This window comes from Drosophila tropicalis, unplaced genomic scaffold (genome assembly GCF_018151085.1).
Source record: "Drosophila tropicalis isolate 14030-0801.00 unplaced genomic scaffold, ASM1815108v1 contig_859, whole genome shotgun sequence".
In the NCBI taxonomy this organism is placed as follows: Eukaryota; Metazoa; Arthropoda; class Insecta; order Diptera; family Drosophilidae; genus Drosophila; species Drosophila tropicalis.
The window spans coordinates 7127920-7146780 of NW_027173353.1; the positions used below are offsets into that span (position 1 = coordinate 7127920).

Here is an 18861-nt window from a genome sequence, read left to right on the forward strand (position 1 = left end):
ACTTGGCCACCTTCTTGCTTCTCGGTTTGATGTTCATTATCTTGCTGAAATTGTTTGCCGTACGATACATTAATAGTTAAAGCTTTTGTCTGGCCGAGACAAAATAACTGACCTTGACTTTGGCTTAAAGACCAACAAAAGTTTCCAGCTGCTATAGTGGAAATTCGGGCTTAAACAACATCCAAATGCTATGTGAATGTTATTTTGTGTTTGTGTGTGTGGAATTTTTTTTTGTTGGCCCAGTGAATCAAATCGAAATGTTCAGGATATGAAATAAATTGCTGTTCTGGTAGAGACAGATTATTGAAGTCCCAATACAATGTTGAATTGCTATTGATGCTGCAAAATATTGTCATTTCCTGGGCGAATTTGAATGGCGGTGATAACTCACCAAGCTAAAACGAAATTTATGCGTTCTCCTCTCTCTAAGGGATTTGCCCCATGTATGTGGCGTCATCATTTTTTGTTTCATCTCTTTGACCATCCATTTAAATGATTGAGATTGCCTTTTAGGCGCAGGCTGTACTTTCCGTTACTGTGCAAGTACATAGATATACATACATACATATAAGTATGTATAAAGCCGGCATCATAATCAGTTAGTCAATGTTATCAATTGGAGTCGTAAACAATTTCTTCACGCAATATCCTGCTGACGCCATTGCGTTTGACCCTGGGCCAAGGAATTGTCCACAAGTAAACAACAAATTTTTGATGTCTTTTTTGTGGGGAGGCATATCAAATTTGGTGTGGCCATAAAAGCACACACAAACGAAATTAAACAAACACTGGCAGTGGTGCGTTCTTAGTCGTTTCCGCTTTCCGGTACAGCAGCCCAGAAGTATGCCACGAACTGTCCCTTTTTGCTCATGTTTGCTGAATGTTCGGTCAGGGTCGAGATAATAAACAAATAAATAAAAGACATAGGTCTATTGTTTATTTGAATTGAAAACTCTCGATTTGAAATAAAAGCCAAAGTTTTCGCAACCAAATCGAATTTTATGTGCGAATGTGAGTTTAGGATACACTTGGGAGGACATTCTTGGAAATTTTACTGCTATCAAAATGCTCGAAATGGGCAAAATATATGTACATAGGCCAATATCTTTGTCAACTAAATCAATATTCGTGGTTTTCTATCTACAATTAACTTTGTATACATATATATTTCTACGCAGTTTGATTAGCTCCATCTCCAAAGTAAATCCCATAAAAATATCCATGAATATAACTTTACGATAATTGATTTGAACAGGATTGGTGGAATCTATTCCAAAATAAACCCACAAATCACGATAGTCATTCCAATATTATGTACAAAAATAAATAAAAACAAACTTTATGATATTGTTCATTACGTATTCACAAGTTTTCATTCACATTTGAAATGCATTTGCTTTGCATTTACTAGCTACGACTATTTTAGAATCCATTGATAATATTTTACACATTGTTTGTTTATTTTACAAGGTGACTTAGAATCACTTGATGCTATTGGTGACGCTCGATTCGGCAACATAGTTGGCTAACCATTCGCCGACCTGAGCCTTATTCAGTTCCAGCCATTTAATGTTGGCTTTGACCTTCTCCAGAGCTTCTTGACGAGCCGCAGTTCCGGCGCCAGCCTCTGGATACTTCTCGAAGAAATGTTGCATTTCCTCGAGCTTAGTTTGTGTGTTGAAACGCGCTGTGATTGTGGGAATAAGGCGTCCCAAGGTGCGTTCGGTAATGCCGAAGCGATCGACTAATTGCTCCCATTTCTCCCGCACATAATCCCAGACCAGACTTTGTCCCACAGGATTGGTTGAAATATATCCAAGCAGCGTAAAGTAATCTTGACGACGTACAATATTCTCATCCCAAGCCAAGTTGATATAACGCTGCAGTAACCATGGCACCTTGACAGCGGCCAAGGCATTCATCAACTTAAGTTTCTCTTGAGCATCGGTTTCGGCCTGATATAGCTGATAGACCTGATCCCATGCGGCTTCAGTATTCACCTGCTGCAAGCCATAGTAATAGACAACGTCGCGAATATCTGGACTGGGACGAGTAGCTGGACTGGCTAGCCATTGGTTGAATAGCGTAGCCGCTTGCTGCAAGGAGTTCTCGTGTCCTACTCCACAAGCAGCAGTAAGAACCTTTATACGCAACCGACTGAAATTTGTATAGATATGGGTTAATCAAATGGTACTCTTTAAAGGACTTAAACACATACTTCTCCAGATGAGCTGTGCCAACAGTGAATGTTAGCTGTTCCGCAATGGGTGTAAGAAGCTTGCGAGCATAGGTGGTATAATTGCTAAACAAATCGGTATAATAGAGGCGGTTTCTCAACCCAGTTATCCAAGTTGTGCCCACACTCCAGGGCACATAATCTTGCTCACTCTCCAAATATGTGAACAGATTCAGTGCCAGGGAGAAACTCAGCTGTCCGGCATCGGCCAACGAGCTGGCGTCGTTCAGAAGATGGGCACGGTCTGCAGTGCTGAATGTGTCGCGGGATGCCTTAATTGCATTTGTCAATGCAGTCCACTGTTCAGCAGGATAGTTGACACGATAAAAGCCCACTTGATCCTTGTTAAATTTAATCCAACTTGTTGCACCGATAAAAGAAATTGTGATCTCATTGTCATTATAATTGAAAATCGTGCTCTGTACTGTGCTACTAAGACTGCTTGTGTACGTGATGGGGATGGACCAACGATAGCTTAAAGAAGTTTATAAGAAAATAGGTTAATCCAAGAACTTAAATATGTAGGTAGGAAAACTTACTTGAACGAAGATGGTTCGACCTCAGCATCATAATCATCTTGATTGGCCAGGAATCGTTTTTGGGTCAGCTTGTAGTTGTTGCCCTCTTTTGTCACTTCAACCACAGGGTAACCCATTTGCTCAGTCCAAGTTTGCATGATAAGTCTATGGAAAAATTATCAAACACCAGTTAATTATGTCGGGAAAGGATGTATTTTGCTAGGCACTCACTTGACATCAAAGTCCAGACCCTCTTCCTCGACGGCAGTGAAATAATCATCGGTGGTGGCGCTGTTGTACATGTGTCGGCTGAGATAACGTGATGTGGCGTTTTGAAGCTTTTCTTCGCCCACCAAATTCTCACACATTCTCATGACACAAGCTCCCTTGGAGTAGGTAATGGAATCGAAGTATTCCGTAATTTCGGAAGGTGTATTCACATCTTTGACTATGGGATGCGAGGCTGTAGTTGCATCCAAGTCCAACACCGAATGCATCTCCTCAATAACAAACTGGTTGGGCATGTCCCATTCGGGATGCATATGATGGACTCCCTTGTATTCAATAAAGCTGGCAAATCCTTCATTTAGCCACAGATCATTCCACCATTTCATGGTAACTTAAATGGAAAAGAATTTTTGTACTGATAGTGCATCAGATTAAGTTACACCTTCGTCTTACCCAAGTTTCCAAACCATTGATGAGCCAACTCATGGGCAATTACAACAGCAACACGCTGCTTGTTTACACTAGAGCTGGTGTTCTCGTCCCAGAGCAAAGCTGTTTCCCTGAATGTCACTAGACCCCAATTCTCCATGGCACCAGAGACGAAGTCGGGAATGGCCACCATATCCAATTTTGGCAGTGGATAAGAAGCACTAAAGTAATCAATGTAGTGGGCAAGGATACCAGCACCCGTTTCCAGGGCATATTGAGTCTTCTCAACTTGGGCCGGCGGAGCGTAGACACGCACTTCTATAGATGTACCATCAACGGTGGTGCTCTTGTAGTCAAATTCAGAGACAACAAACGCAACCAAATAGGTACTCATGGGAAGGGTCTCTTGGAAGTTCACTTCAGTCAGATCACCATCGATGTACTCGCTAGCAACGGGCATATTAGATACAACATTGAACTTAGTTCCACTTGGCCTGGCAACGGTGATGGTGAATTGAGCCTTCATGGACGGCTCATCGAAGCATGGGTAGGCAGTACGAGAAAAGGTGGGCTCAAATTTAGTGGTAACCAGTCTCCTTTAAAGCGAAATAAGAATCAAAAACATTAGAAATGCTATACAAATTTAATCTTAACTAGGGTTAGTCAATCAAATGCATGCATTGGGTTGTTAGTAGCATTGCCACTACCTGGTCCGATTGTGCAGCTTGTCCCAGTAAGAGCTCTGATACGAGCCGGTAATGCGATCCACCAGTGAACCATTGAAAGTCAAATTCAGGCTATAGTTGCCCACAGCCAGAGGTTGCTCGAATTCCGTTATCCAGTACTCATAGTCTGGATAGGCGAATGTCAGAGATGGTAAGATTGTTTTCAATGAGGCTCCCGAATCATCCAATTGCTGGAGATCAACTGTGCTCACATTTTGACCCTTAGAGTGAACGGGTATATAGGCAATTGGCTCCAGCACCTGAAGATGGATACTAATTTTGCCTGTGTAGTTCTTCTTATTGAGATCAGGATGCAGATTTATGTTATATTTCAGCGGCTTCAGTTCCTTGGGTAGGCGGTATGTCAATTTTTGCAATACTTTGCTGGCGGCTTTTATGGCAGGTGAAACGGTGGCCATGACGGTGCGGAATTTACTAGTGGCAGGCACTTGTGTGGTGAAAGAGCGATTATCTGGCGTTGGGGGGTGGTCGATAGGCAGTTTATCAGTAAAAAAAATAATAACTAATCTATATCTGTGTTGTTCTGCCGCCGAAAATAAAAACAATGCGAATTCGCTCAGCTTTTTTCGAATGCAACAACACCAATTCGCCCAACATCGAATTCGCTCAGATGGGTCGATATCGATAATAAGCTATCGCTGTGTTGTTGACTATCGATTAAAGCTAAGCCCGCCATTTTCAAATTTTATCCAAAACGAATCTTACAAATATTGTTCAAAGTCAAGTAATGTAAATAAAATCAAAAACTAAATAATTATAATTTTAAAACTATTCTTCTACAGTGAATACTACAAATTACTTGTAGTACGAAAACGCGTTTTCATCTCTATTAGTTTTTCTTAACTGCTACACACTTTAGACAGTTTAAATATGCCACAAACCTGCAGAGACGCTCAATATTGGCTTCGTGGATAACAATTGATCACGATCCACATATATGGTGCGTATATTGCCTTCCAGGCTTGCTTGACTGCTGTTTGCGTGTTGCTTTTGATGTTCATCGGCTATGTTTTTGCCCACATAGACGAGGGCCCCTAATAGGAATCCGCAAAGCACCAACAGGAACACACAGAAGGCGACTAGTGTAAGGATTGTGTTGCTTGGCGTTTTATGTGCCTTTCGATGTGTATCCTTGATCCGATGATTGTCGTCTGTCGAGAGGCTGCTACGTGGGCGCACGTTTTTCGTCGCATACATTCCGTTGACTTTTTTCTTTTAAACTTATTATTAACTAGATTATATACACGCGAAATTAATGACTCGACGATCTATTAAAATTTAAAATGACATTGTCCGATATTTTGTTATTATCAACCTGGCAAATGTCACTGACACCAACTCTAATTACAAAATACATACATATGTATGTATGTATGTACATATTTCATATGTTTAGTTTATACTGTCATTTTATCTTGAACTGAACCGGGTTGCCATCTGCCTATTATGGCATTGACAAGTGTAATTCGAGAGCAGCTTTAGCAGACAGAGACCGAATTACACACATAGCCATCATTATTATCAAATTCAACACTTTTTTTAATGCCTCTAAATAAACAAACTGAAAGTTGTTATTGTTGGTGTTTCTGATGGTAGACTGGATATCAGCTTCCGTCATCATTTCGACGATTGGCAATTGGAGTTGGTTTTAATTCCATCAATCAGTTGTAATTTTTGCCCCTTCTACGGTCACGTAATGAAAATGATCGTTTCATGAAATTGTAACTACCTACTGGCGACTAAGTCGACCATCGAGTTCGAGTGGTAAGTTAACCGCAAAGTTGCATTACAAATTTTCCCGGCTTGTTGCAATGATACGGCGATCAACCTCTATGCAACCACAGGCCACTTTCTATTGAGACGTTCGCGTTTTCAGATTGATTGATTGATGATGGCAAAAGGTTGTTGGCTTTTGCTGGGAAACATGCTGCACGTATGTATTGTGACCATGTAAGAGAACAATATTCAGGATATGATACACCCAAAATTACCCGAAATGAGGAAAGACACGATGCGAGTGGGAAGAATATGCTAATTTTGTCTAGCTGTCAGTCAATTGTCTGAATAGTTTTTGCATCTCATGCTCATCATTTGTTAAAGCTGCCTCCATCAATGATGACGAACAGACAAATATATGCACACACCAGTGATGATCATGATGCTGATGATGGCAATAATGATGATGATGCAATGGCCTGCCTTTGCCGTTGACTCAATTAAGGCGCGCTCACAAAAACCACAACAAAAGAATTGCATGACTACCTTATGAGCATCAAAGAGCCAAATACTGCATACAATGGGACAAGTTGTAAAGTATCTTTGGTTTGGCCATGTACATATAGGCCTCATTTTGTAGCCACTTCTTGGTTTTATACCTTACTCCAAAGTTGATCTACAAAAAAGTCTGCTAATTAAGACTTATGACATAAAGTCAAATGAATTTCATTTAATTTCGTTTGCTCAAGTTTAATGCCCTTAGAACGCGTTGATGTTGCAGCTATGGAGTTGTTTGGTTTTTATTGAAACTGAGAAACACGTTCATCAACTTTTTAAAGGTTCATAACTTTCTCAAAATAATGTCGCCCAGAAATATCAAGAGAAATGTAAATTATTTGTTATTTACGTGACAAGTGCGACCCAAAAAACACCCAAAAGCGACCTATAAAACTTAGGGCTTACACCCACTAAAGTAACTTATGGGTTAAGTGTATGTTTACGTGCTTGCAATTTTGATTATTTCTTTAAAAAACACACAAAAAACGAAAGAAAAACACATGATAGTCAAAGGAAAGACAATGAAATGATTACCTCAATTTGCATGTTTGGGGTTAACCGTATGCAAAATATTTTAATCAATATCAATCAAGGAATTGCATAATGCAAATGAGTCAAATAATTTATATAAGTTGCAAAGAAAACAACAAAAAATCAAAAAGTTCAACAAAATAAATTTTCTTTTCACTTTGAAGGCGGTCAAAAAAACGAAAAACTTTTAATATTTTCTATTCTAAGGTTGATTCCCATCATTAAGACAGTTAAATGGAATAACTTTGCCTAAGTCGAAATTTGTATACCCTTGCTAGTTTTTGTGTCGTTTTTTTCTAACTTCAACGGTTGGAGAAACGGCCTAGAAAATCTTGATAAACTTTGGTTACCAATAAGTCTATTAAACTAATATATACATAGATAATGTTTTCATTGAGTTCACTTGGCAAAGTCGTCTATCTTGCAGACTTCTGATCAAAATTAATATACTTTTTTGAGAGGGCATTAAAATGGAAATTATTTGTCCAGAAGGTAGCCAAGAAGAATGAAAAAGAAATCAGTGTCAATGAAAATGAAAGAAATGTAAATAATTCTAGGCACCCACAGCTTGATACCCTCTAAAATAATCTACAAATGGATTATTACCACTCTATCTACACAGTGATGAATCTATTGTTATAATTAGGTGGAGGATGGCTAAATATTAATTTTTAGGAACTTCAATTTCCTGTATGAGCATGGATTATAATTTCCCCAAACTATGTGTACTCCATTAGAATAGTTTAAAGGGTATAAAAACAATGTTTAAACACAGCCCACGTTGCTTAAGCGTTCAAAGAATAAAACAAAAACAAGAAATAAATGTCCAACATACAACTCAGCAAGTGGCTGTGGCTGTGGCTGGTAGTCAATGATGTCGATGTCGACCCATTTTGTTTGGGGTCTCTTCTGACGAAGAAAGTCATTTCTCAAGCTACTACGAGTACATACACACACAAACATACATACACACATTTGTTGGATGTTTGGGGCATTGCCTACATGACTATGGCCAATGCATTGGCCGATTTAAGGCCAAGAACTTGCGTGGCAAGTGAACTATGCATGGAAAAAGACTGCAATCGGATGGCTATGCCGAAGCCTGTTTTTTTGCTTGGCCTGATGAATGATTGGTGGGAGTTACGGGGGAAAGTGGCGAGTGGGGAGGCAACGCATGCTCTATGGTGCAACCTGTTTTGCCTGCGTGCCAGTCGGAGTGGCCATTGTGATATCAGCGGTTATTTATTGTGTTTATTTATTTTGTTGTTGTTGTTGTTGTTGAAAGTCAAAGTTGGCATAGAATTCAATGCGATCCGCATATTAAAATCAGTTTTGCGGTTCGGTTCAATGCGCACTCAATTAGAGAAGAAACTGAGATCCGTAACGGTTTCTAGATCAATTCAATGACACAATGACAGTAGCAGAATTCAGTGACAGATTTAACGGTATCAGAGTGATTTTACTTTGTTGACTATTTTTGGCACATTTGTGACTTTTGCTGGCAGTCGTAACTACTTTAATTAACAGTTAGAGATTTCCGTTTTCTGTCCACTTAATTTCTAATATTCACACTATTAAATAAGGGCAGTTGGCATTGCCTTAAGCTTTACTTGATTCAAATCTATTTGTATTTAGATGTCTGTAAATTCCGCGCACTTTTCCTCCATTCGCGTAAAAACAAACTCACGCGCGGGCTTGAAAAACGACCGTGCCGCTCAGATTGAAAGTTACAACTGGGGGAAAAAAACAGTTTAAACAGTAAAAGCTACAGCAGCAGCAGCCTAAGCTTTACTTGAGCTTTCATTCACTATCAGCTGAGACCGGCTTCAACTCCAATAGCATGCATTAGGGGTATTCATTGATAATATTTCGTTTACTTACTCTTTTTCGCCATCAGCTGTGGTATATTCAGTCAAATACGCTCCCGTCAGACTTTCCAGCTTGCAATCAAAGCTGGCCGAGAGTGTATAAGCCTTGTTCAAGCTGAGGACCTCCCTTAACTTGATCATCAGCAACTCACGAGTTTCGTCCAGATACCATTCATCAATGGCAATGCGCATGCGTGCCATCATGTTAAGGATACTAATGCTATGGACCTCCAGATCCTTGGCATGCAGTACTATCAGATTGGTTGCATTCATTGCCTGGAACTGAATGGAGACGGTTCCCTCACAAGCGCCTGTGTCAAGATTAGGCTCGAAATACAGCCTATACTTGATGGGAGTCAGTTCGGTGGGTAGGCGCCATTCAATCTACATAGATAAGAGGTATTCAAGTTATCCAAAATAAGCAATCGTTAACACACCGATAACATCGAGTAATCAATTAACTGATAAGATCCCACACTGGACTAAGGTCAAGTCATAAATAATGTTTAGTCATAACTTAGGAACTTATGATGACATTTTTCAATTATTTGGTTTATTTTTGGGGTTAACTTAATACTAATACTAAGATTTTATTTTCATTTGCGTGGATATCTCAGTCACAAGATTGGCCTGTATATAGTCCTCAAGAACATCCAATTTCATTTTGGCTTCCTCCAATTGTAACCATATATTATCCCTATGCACAATGACAAGGACAAGAGCCACTGCCAGACAGGTGGATAGTAAGCCAAAAAATATGGCTACACGTTCCGCTGTGATGCCATCTGATATTGATATTGAAAATGGTTTAGTTCAGCTAAACTGAATATCTAAAATTTTTCCATACCCTTTATGTTCTGCTTTAAATTGGCCATATCGAATAATAAACTGTGCTCTGACTAACGGCAAACTGCTAACTGAAACTGAACAATCTTGTGGCTAAGGCTACCGACGAAGCGACTTAAACCAAACCGATAAGCACCTTAAATTATACCCCACACCATGGGGAAATATGATAAAAAAAAACAAAAATGAATTTGAATTGGTGCCCAATGCCGACTTTATGATGTCCAGACAACTTTCTTGTTAATGGTTGTAAAACAACAACGATGAAATAACTTTTCCTGGGTATTTTTCTACATTAATTGGTTATCTGTGATTATCTTTGCACTTACCGCTTCGGGATCGGGCAATCCTGTTGGCAGTGTTGGATAGATGGGATTGAGGCCTGTTGATGTTGAACCCGATGTGGTAGAAGTGCTACCAGATACAGTGCTAGTGCTACTAGATCCAGGTGTCGTACCACTTCCATCGTCGGGAGTTGTTGTTTGAGGGGATGCAGAGGATGTGCCGCCATCTGGTGTAATTGGATTGGCTGTTGTTGTAGTTGTTGTGGTACTGGTTGTTGTTGTCAATTCGGTTAAAACTTCAATTTTATCAAGCGCATCCTGTAATTCATTTTCCAGATCGGCCTTTTGCACAGCCAACACAATGGTCGAGACACAAAAGGCTGTTGTGGCCAGGCCAAAGAATATGGCCACGTATTTGACAGTCAGCCCTGATTGAGTAATAAAATTGAAAACAGATCTTCTTCACTTGACACTTGACACATTTTTTTGTATTTTTTTGGTTTCGATGTAAACTTACAGGCGACCATTTTGTTAATTCTTATGAAATTCCTTGATTTAAAGGATTCAAACGCCAAGTAATGCTTCCACTACCCTGGACGTTGAATTTAAGACTAAATACAAGCCGTCAATCTGACCAAACTATTTGGACTTGATAAACAGATTACTGGACGATATCTAAGAATATAACCCCATATAGTACATACACACATAGCTGGTCACGGATCGATCGATCGATATCTATATGATGCGTACAATTTGCAGAGTTTATATACATAGGTTATTTTATGATCATGTCGCCATATATCGAATTTAATAACCGGACAGTCTGTCAAGTCATGATTCCTTATTTTACATTCACAATTTTATCACCGGCTATTGAGAATTTCGTGTGAAGTCATAGAAATCGCCACATTTGACGGATAAAATAAAAATTCATGGTTTTATTTATGATTTGATTTTGGTGTTTATTCTTGTTTTATTGAACTCTTTAGGGACATTTGATTATCAACGGCATATTTTTAAGATAAAAACAATTTTACAATGGGCTTTTTGCTGGTCAATTCTATAGCCTGGAAAGGCCACTTAGCCATTCACCGATATCGCCGCTATTCTGTTCCAGCCATTGAATGTTGTACTTGATCGTTTCCAAGGCCACTAACCTGGCATTGGCGCCAGCTCCGGCTTCCGGATATTTGGCAAAGAATTGCTGAACTTCCTCAAGTTTCACCTGGCTAGAAAAGTATTTCGTGATCTGAGAAATTAGACTGCCAAGATTGCGGTTGTTCAGATCGAATCGGGCGGTTAATTCTGGCCAATGCTCGCGATAGTATTCCCAAACTACAGGCTCCCCAACGGGATTATTGGCAAGATACTGAACGCAAGTGAAATAGTCCTGAGATCGCACCACACTCTCGTCTTTAGAGGCCAATTCCAGAAAACGATAAATCAATTGGGCATCCTGCACACCGGACAGACCGTACATAAGCTTCAGTTTCTCGCTGGCATCGGTTTCTTTGTTGAAGATATCGAATAGCTGCTCCCAACTGGATTCGCTACTCAATTGTTGCATACCAAAGTAGTATACAATTTCGCGCAGGTCAGGGGATGGTTTATTGGCATCTGTAGGATTTTCTAGGTAATTATTAAAGAGCTGTGCGGCTGTGGTCAAACAATCCGGCAAACCCAAGGAACAGGCGGCCGAGATAATGGAAACACGCAGGCGACTGCAAAGAAGGAAGACTTATCAATTTAATTTACTCCCACAAGTGATGTGGAGAACTTACTTTCTCAAATGATCATCAGCATCGACTGTCCAACCCACTTCCTGGTAAACGGTAATGACCACGGAACGAGCATAGTTCAAATAGGCAACGTAGGAATCGGCGTACATGAGACTGCGACGCAGAGTCTTAAACTTTTCCGCTGCCACATACCAAGGGACAAAGTCACGCTCCAAACCCAAGAAGGCGGTCATCTCAAGGGGAATGCGATAAGACAATTGACTGGCATCGGCCAGGGCAAAGGCATCGTCCAGCAAATGCGCCCTATCAGCTATATCAAATCGATTGATATTGGTGATCAAATCCTGAGTTATTGAGTTCCAAATAGACTCTTCATAGTTAACACGATAGAAGCCCATTTGGTGAACATTAAGCTTTAACCATTTGACATCAGAATCCACAGCCACGCCTACTGAATCCTCGTCATAAGCAAAGATTAAACTACTAGCCTCTTGTCCACTCTCATACGTATCCAGAATATACGTTAGTGGGACACTCCATTTATAGTTAAACACACTAGTCTCGAATTCTTCGCTATAGCTGACCTTGTTGGACAAGAAACGTTCCTGGGTAATTGTGAAACCATTTTCACTGCTACGGGTCACATTTAGAACTGGATAGCCCATTTGCTCGGTCCAAGTGCGCATCAATAGTTTTACGTCAGTTGCGGTGTATAGAGCGGCAACCTCCGACAAGAAGTCATCGGTCACTGTGTTTAGGTACTGATGTTTCTGCAGATAGTTGGTAACAGCCTGCTCAAAGATTTCCGAGCCCACAAGATTCTCCAACATGCGTATCACCGAACCCCCCTTATCATAGCTGATCGTATCAAAAATGGCAGTAATTTGATCTGGAGTTTTCACCTCCTGTACAATGGGATGCGACGAGAGTTTGGCATCATATACCAAGACGGATTGCAGAGTGGCAGTTTGGAATTGCTCCAGCTAAATTGTGGGGAAAAGAAAGAAATCAGTGATTACATATTTTCTTGACTCTATTAACTTACCATTCCCCATGCGGGATAAACGGCATTTACACCCTTGTACTGCATGAAACGGGCGAAACCTTCGTTTAGCCAGAGATCATTCCACCAGTCCATGGTGACCAGATTTCCAAACCATTGATGGGCTATTTCATGAGCCAAAGTACCGGCAATAGACTGCTTGTTGGTAGTAGAACTGTAGCTCTCATCGTACAACAGAGCTGTCTCTCGATAGGTGACTAAACCCCAGTGCTCCATGGCTCCAGATGCAAAGTCTGGGATGGCAGCCATATCCAGTTTGGGGAGTGGGTATGGTACTTTGTAGTATTGAATATAATACTCGGTTACAGCAGATCCAAAATCGATGGCAAACTGAAGTTTATCCAACTGTTGTGGTGTGGCATAGGCTTGCATAGAGAAATCTTCTCCAATGCCATTGGCTTTCACAGTTGTGGTCTTAGAGTCAAAGTCAGAGATAATAATGCAAGCTAGATAGGTACTCATCTTAACGCTAGTTTGGAAAACAGCTTCAGTATTTTCACCCAAATAAATAGTTTCCTAAAGGGGTAAACAGATTTGTAATTAATCAAGCAAACTAGCAAGAGTTTATTCCATTTTCTCATACCGTTTGCGGCATATTGGAAACAGCATGATATGAACCAGTGGGATGGACTACTGTAATTTGGAAAGTAGCTTTCTTGGCTGGTTCATCAAAACATGGGAATGCATTTCGAGCGTATGTTGGCTCAAATTTCGTAGTGGCAATAGTTCTACAATTAATTGCATAGTTTTAGGCTCGGTTAAGAAGTAAACTTTACCACTCACCTTAGATCTCCGGCTTCTGTTGTATAAACGCTGCTATAGAGACCGACCAATTTGTTCACCATTTGGCCATTGAAAATCAAGCCCAAGGTGATGGTTGAACCAGCTGTCAATTCTTCCTTCATGGTGATAATCAGAAACTGACGCTCCGTTTCCAAGACATAATTATCAATTTCATGGTTCAACACATAGACGCTTGTCAACTCCAGCTGATAGGAGTGCAAAATAATTTGATTCGTATTGCTCAGCACATTGATACTAATGGTCTCCTGGCCACTAAAGTTGCCTGTCGCAATATCTGGATGCCAATAGAGTTTATAGTGCGTGGGCTCCAGTGCAGTGGGCAGGCGATAATCAATCTATCCGCGGAAAGAGAAGGAGAGAGAATGGTGTTAAGCCGTTTTGTGATAAGTCAACGAATGTGTCACCTCATCATCACGTCGCACACGATCCTTGGCCAAGTCTCCGGTTCTGCCACTCAACGACTCGTACATATCTATTTTGGCCTGCACATCTGCCAAATCGGCCTCCAAATTGGCAAGTTGCACGGCAACCACAACGGTGGCCGTGGCAAAAGCCACCACCGCCCAACTTAATATCACCTGCAACCAATAACTCGACAAAAACATCTTTGCAATTCCAAATGCCGCAAGTAACTGAAAGGGGGACTGGCCAGCAACGACTCAGTCGGTTAATTGTGGTAAATGTATTGCTTTTGCCTCAATAACTATTCTTGATTGTAGGCACTTGAAACGTTTTATACCCCTATTCAATCATTTGCGATAATTTCGGCTTAAATTATGATTATGACCAACAGAATCGGCAATAGGGAAACAACTGAACTATTGGACGGACAATGAATCTGCACAGAGTGCGGCAGTGGAACAGTAACAATTATCAAATGTCAATCGAATTACACTGTGTGACAATAATTTCTTTTTTTTTATCGAAGTCCCAGCACGTTTATAAGTTATAGGAAAAGTTATTTTCTAAGGCACCTTCCAATACATATCATCTTAATTTCTTAAAAAAAATCTTTTTAAATCATTAGTTATCTGATTCCACAATATCTTATTCGACGGGGGAAGTCAAATCTCTCTACACTCTATATTTAGTGTAATTATGAAAATTTGATTAACGGTTTTCTAATTATGATTAAATAATACCAAAATATGTGAAATTTCTTTGTACCTGCAGTTGTAATGATTAAAGTTCATGCAATTTTGTGACACAGTGTTATTTGCGCAATAATTCACATTTAAACAAAAAGCCAAAGATATTTTTCCATAGGTAAAACGCGGTTAGTTATCAGCCATGTCTAATCGATTTTCCCTTGTTACCCAATCGATGGTCTAAATATGTTTGTATTCATATTTGTGACTAGTTCAACGTAATTGCTTATTTATAGAGGTGTAATTTTGTTTTTTCCCCACTAACTGGGCTAATCTTTATTTTTGAATGGTTCTTCACATTCCCGTGTTTGTTTATAGTGGCAATAAGATAATAATTATAAGGTTATTGGATAATTATTAGTGTCCAATTTATAAGTTTATTTATTTGGCCTGTTGTTGCTTGTCCAGCCAGGCGTCAACGCTATCTAGATTCTCTTGAAGCCACACAATGTTGTTTTTCACTGTCTCCAGAGCACGTACACGGGCCGCAGTGCCAGCTCCGGCTTCAGGATATTTCTCAAAGAAATACTCCATCTCCTCGAGCTTGGTTTGTGTATTAAAGCGGGCTGTTATGGAGGGTATTAGATTGCCCAAATACCGTTCGTTCAGGCCGAAACGTTCGACCAATTGCAACCAGTTCTCACGTACATGCTCCCAAACGAGTGGCTCACCCACCGGATTGGCTGCTATATAGCTGAGACAGGTAAAGTAGTCCTGACCCCGCACATATTCCTCGTTCCAGGCCAGATTAATATAACGCTGAAGCAACCATGGCTCTTGGACAGCCGCCAATCCATACATCAACTTGGATTTCTCGCTGGCATCAGTTTCATTTACAAACAGATCCCAAACCAATTCCCAAGTTTCTTGATTGCCCACCGACAACATGCCGTAATAGTAAACAGCCTCACGCACATCAGGATTGGGGCGTACATCGGGATTGGCCAACCAGCTGTTGAACTGTAGACCAACCTCGGTGAGGCATGCCTCCAGGCCCAACGAGCATGAAGCACTCAAAGCGGTAACACGAAGTAGACTGTAAAATAAGACAATAAGTACATCTACATTTAGGGGACATCAGCACGAAACTTACTTATTCAGATGTTCTTCATCCGTTGTCCAGCCAAGGGACGTGTATATCGGTTCAATCAATTCTGTTGCGTAAGCCTTGTATTTCTTGTAGCTCCCAGTGTAGTATAAGGTGCGCTTCAGGGACGTCAATCTCGAGGCGGCCACACTCCAAGGTACATAGTCCGTTTCCTTTTCCAGATATTTGGTCATATCGAAAGCTGTTGCATAGGGCAATTGTGTAGAGTCGGCCAAGGCGAAGGCATCGTTTAATAACGAGGCTCGATCGCCGGCACTAAAGCTTTCCGGCTTGGCCACAAGTTCATTGGCCAAGGCCTCCCACAATGAGTCATCATAGTTGACACGATAGTAGCCCACCTGGTCAATGTTGAACTTGATCCAATCCACAGCGCTGGTCAGGGTTACTGTGACTGTAGATGGAAGACGAATGGCAACGAATGTGGTACTTAATCAGGAGATTCAACTTTGCATACATATGACCCAACTTACTTTCGCTCTGATCATGATAAAACCAAACGCGCTGGACCTCCGCACTTGCGCTGGTCGCATATGTGATGGGAATCGACCAACGGTAGCTACAATATAAAAAATGTGCGAAAATTTCCATCAGATACGGCAAATGCAACTCACTTGAATTCCGAATAATCGTGGACTTCATTATAGTCATTCGGATTGGCCAAGAAGCGCTTCTGTGTCAATTTGTATTCAGTGTCTGAGATTTTTTCTATTGTGACCACAGGTAAGCCCATCTAACAAACAACAACAACAAAGATAACAAATGGGTTAACAGGATAGAGTTTGTTGTGGGTAAGTTATTTTGAATTACCTGCACAGTCCAGGTCTCCATGATTGCGGTGACATTATAGCCCAAACCCAATTTATCTATTTCCGCAAAAAAGTCAGCAGTTTCTGCTGTCTTATATTTATACTCATTCAGATAGTTGGTAACTGCCTGACGGAAAGTTGTCTCACCCAGAAAGTCTTCCACCATGCGCACCAAGGACGAACCCTTGGAATATGTAATGGTGTCAAAGATTTCTGTTATCTGATCGGGGTTCTTAACAGTTTGTATGATTGGATGAGAGCCTAGGGTGCCATCCAACGTAAGGACACCATGCAAAGTGCTAGTAATGAATTGATTACGCTACAGAGAAAATAAACTAAGATTATATATTCGAATAGATTTAATTGCTAGCACTTGCCATTTGCCATTCAGGGAAAACAGAATCTACACCAAGATACTCTATAAAACTGGCAAAGCCTTCATTTAGCCAAAGATCATTCCACCAATTCATAGTAACTTTGAAAAGAAACCAAAGAATATTCACATCTGAGTGTTCGGAATGAAATGGCTATAGTACTTACCCAGATTACCAAACCACATATGAGCAAATTCATGGGCAATCACACTGGCAATACGCTGTTTGTTTGTGGTCGAGCTTGTCTCAACATCATACAGCAGAGACGTCTCACGATAGGTGACCAAGCCCCAGTGCTCCATGGCCCCGGAGACAAAGTCAGGAATGGCTGCCATATCCAGTTTGGGCAATGGATATTCAATTTGGAAGTAATCAATATAATACTCAATAACACCTTTGCCCACATCCAAGGCAAAATCTGTTTTATCCAGCTGCTCAGGTGTGGCATAGACACTCATGGTGAAGGTCTCGCCAATGCCCTTGGTATCAATCGCCACTTGCTTGGCAGTGAAATCAGAAACAATGAAACATGCCAAATACGTGCTCATGGGTACACTCGCCGAAAAATTGACTTCTGTAAAGGCACCTTGATTAACTCGCGATTCGATGTCCATGTTGGAAAGAGCATGATAGTCTCCATCGACGGGATGCACCAGTGTAATCCTAAAGCTAGCTTTCATTGCTGGCTCATCGAAGCATGGGAATGCCTGTCTAGCATACGTGGGCTCGAATTTCGATGTGGCTATCCATTTGCGAACATCGTCGGCCTTCAAATACGACGAACTGTACAGACCAACAATTTTGTCAGCCATTGAACCCTCAAATCCCAAATGCAAAGTTATGGTACTGCCCACCGTCAATTGTTCTGTCAATTCAATGGTTAGGAATTCAGTGACCGAATCGAATATGAGATCTCCTTTGATTTCCACTGACGAGCCGTCCGATTTGAGTACAGATTGACTGGTTATATTTAAGTACAACGAATGCAAAATAATCTTATCTGTGGCTTCGTTAACGCTAATGGTAATTTTTTCCTGTCCACTGAACAGACCCGTCTCGGTATCCGGAAATAGATAAAGATCATAGTGGGTAGGAGTTAAAGCACTTGGCAAGCGATAATTGATTTCCTCATCCGGTGATGCAGTAGTAGTAGATGTTGTTGACGATTCTCCTGGTTGTGCAGTGGAAGTAGATTCCCCTGGGGCTGTAGGTATAGCTGTTGGCGTGGATTGCCCTGGATCTGCAGTGGAAGTAGATTCCCCTGGAGCTGTGGGTGTAGCTGTTGGTGTTGATTGCCCTGGATCTGCAGTGGAAGAAGATTCCCCTGGAGCTGTGGGTGTAGCTGTTGGTGTTGATTGCCCTGGATCTGCAGTGGAAGAAGATTCTCCGGGATCTGCGGTGGGATTACTACTAGTCGATGTTGGTGCCACTGTTGAAGTTTGCAACCCCGCTTCCAAGAGATCCAGTTTCTCCTGCGCCTCGCGTAGATCTTTCTTTAGATCAGCCTTCTGCACGGCCAACACAATAGTTGATACGGTGAAGGCAGTCAATGCCAGGCTCAGGCCAATGGCAACCAATTTTGCTGTAATTATCATCTCGCCAAAGTTTCACGCGTTAATCCGGCACGGGCAAAAACAATAGCGCTACTAAGCTCTATCAATAAGCGTTAACCGCAAGGTAACCATTCTATAAGTGGACTTCTATATCTTAATTGGTAACGTGCGATGCGATACGGGAACGCACTGATTGCTAATCTAATCGACAAAGCCTCTAACGGGTCCTCTCTCCCCTCTCTCTCTCTCTCTTTCTCTACACACACGTACTATGGATAGACATAGACGGTTTGTTTAATTTAT

The 18861-nt window shown here is 41.0% G+C and overlaps 3 protein-coding genes across 5 annotated transcripts; all 3 read right to left on the bottom strand.

Moving 5' to 3' along the window:
• Positions 1–1338: 1338 nt before the first annotated feature.
• Positions 1339–10559, bottom strand: LOC137582935 (glutamyl aminopeptidase). 3 transcript variants are annotated; one of them, XM_068297727.1, is made up of 8 exons: positions 10478–10559; positions 10006–10388; positions 8844–9214; positions 3436–4007; positions 2986–3373; positions 2776–2919; positions 2219–2710; positions 1339–2157 (listed from the first exon to the last, which is right to left on the bottom strand). In XM_068297727.1, exons 1-8 carry the CDS (start codon positions 10485–10487, stop codon positions 1482–1484), a joined length of 3036 nt encoding a protein of 1011 aa, XP_068153828.1. In that variant the 5' UTR covers positions 10488–10559; the 3' UTR covers positions 1339–1481. The 3 variants fall into 3 exon arrangements, with proteins under 3 accessions (XP_068153828.1, XP_068153826.1, XP_068153829.1); XM_068297725.1 differs by lacking the exons at positions 8844–9214; positions 10006–10388; positions 10478–10559 and adding exons at positions 4119–4608; positions 5039–5425; positions 8573–8688; XM_068297728.1 differs by lacking the exons at positions 8844–9214; positions 10006–10388; positions 10478–10559 and adding an exon at positions 4119–4701.
• Positions 9356–9738, bottom strand: LOC137582936 (uncharacterized). The gene is made up of 2 exons (XM_068297729.1): positions 9678–9738; positions 9356–9615 (listed from the first exon to the last, which is right to left on the bottom strand). The coding sequence occupies exons 1-2, from the start codon at positions 9703–9705 to the stop codon at positions 9413–9415; spliced, it is 231 nt and encodes a 76-aa protein (XP_068153830.1). The 5' UTR covers positions 9706–9738; the 3' UTR covers positions 9356–9412.
• Positions 10560–10899: 340 nt separating the features above from the next.
• LOC137581979 (uncharacterized) lies at positions 10900–18647 on the bottom strand. The gene is made up of 13 exons (XM_068296399.1): positions 17172–18647; positions 17009–17106; positions 16633–16950; positions 16437–16555; positions 16296–16381; positions 15811–16216; positions 15102–15753; positions 13974–14213; positions 13549–13904; positions 13349–13493; positions 12748–13281; positions 11745–12685; positions 10900–11684 (listed from the first exon to the last, which is right to left on the bottom strand). Exons 1-13 carry the CDS (start codon positions 18598–18600, stop codon positions 11024–11026), a joined length of 5985 nt encoding a protein of 1994 aa, XP_068152500.1. The 5' UTR covers positions 18601–18647; the 3' UTR covers positions 10900–11023.
• Between the last annotated feature and the right edge of the window lie 214 nt (positions 18648–18861).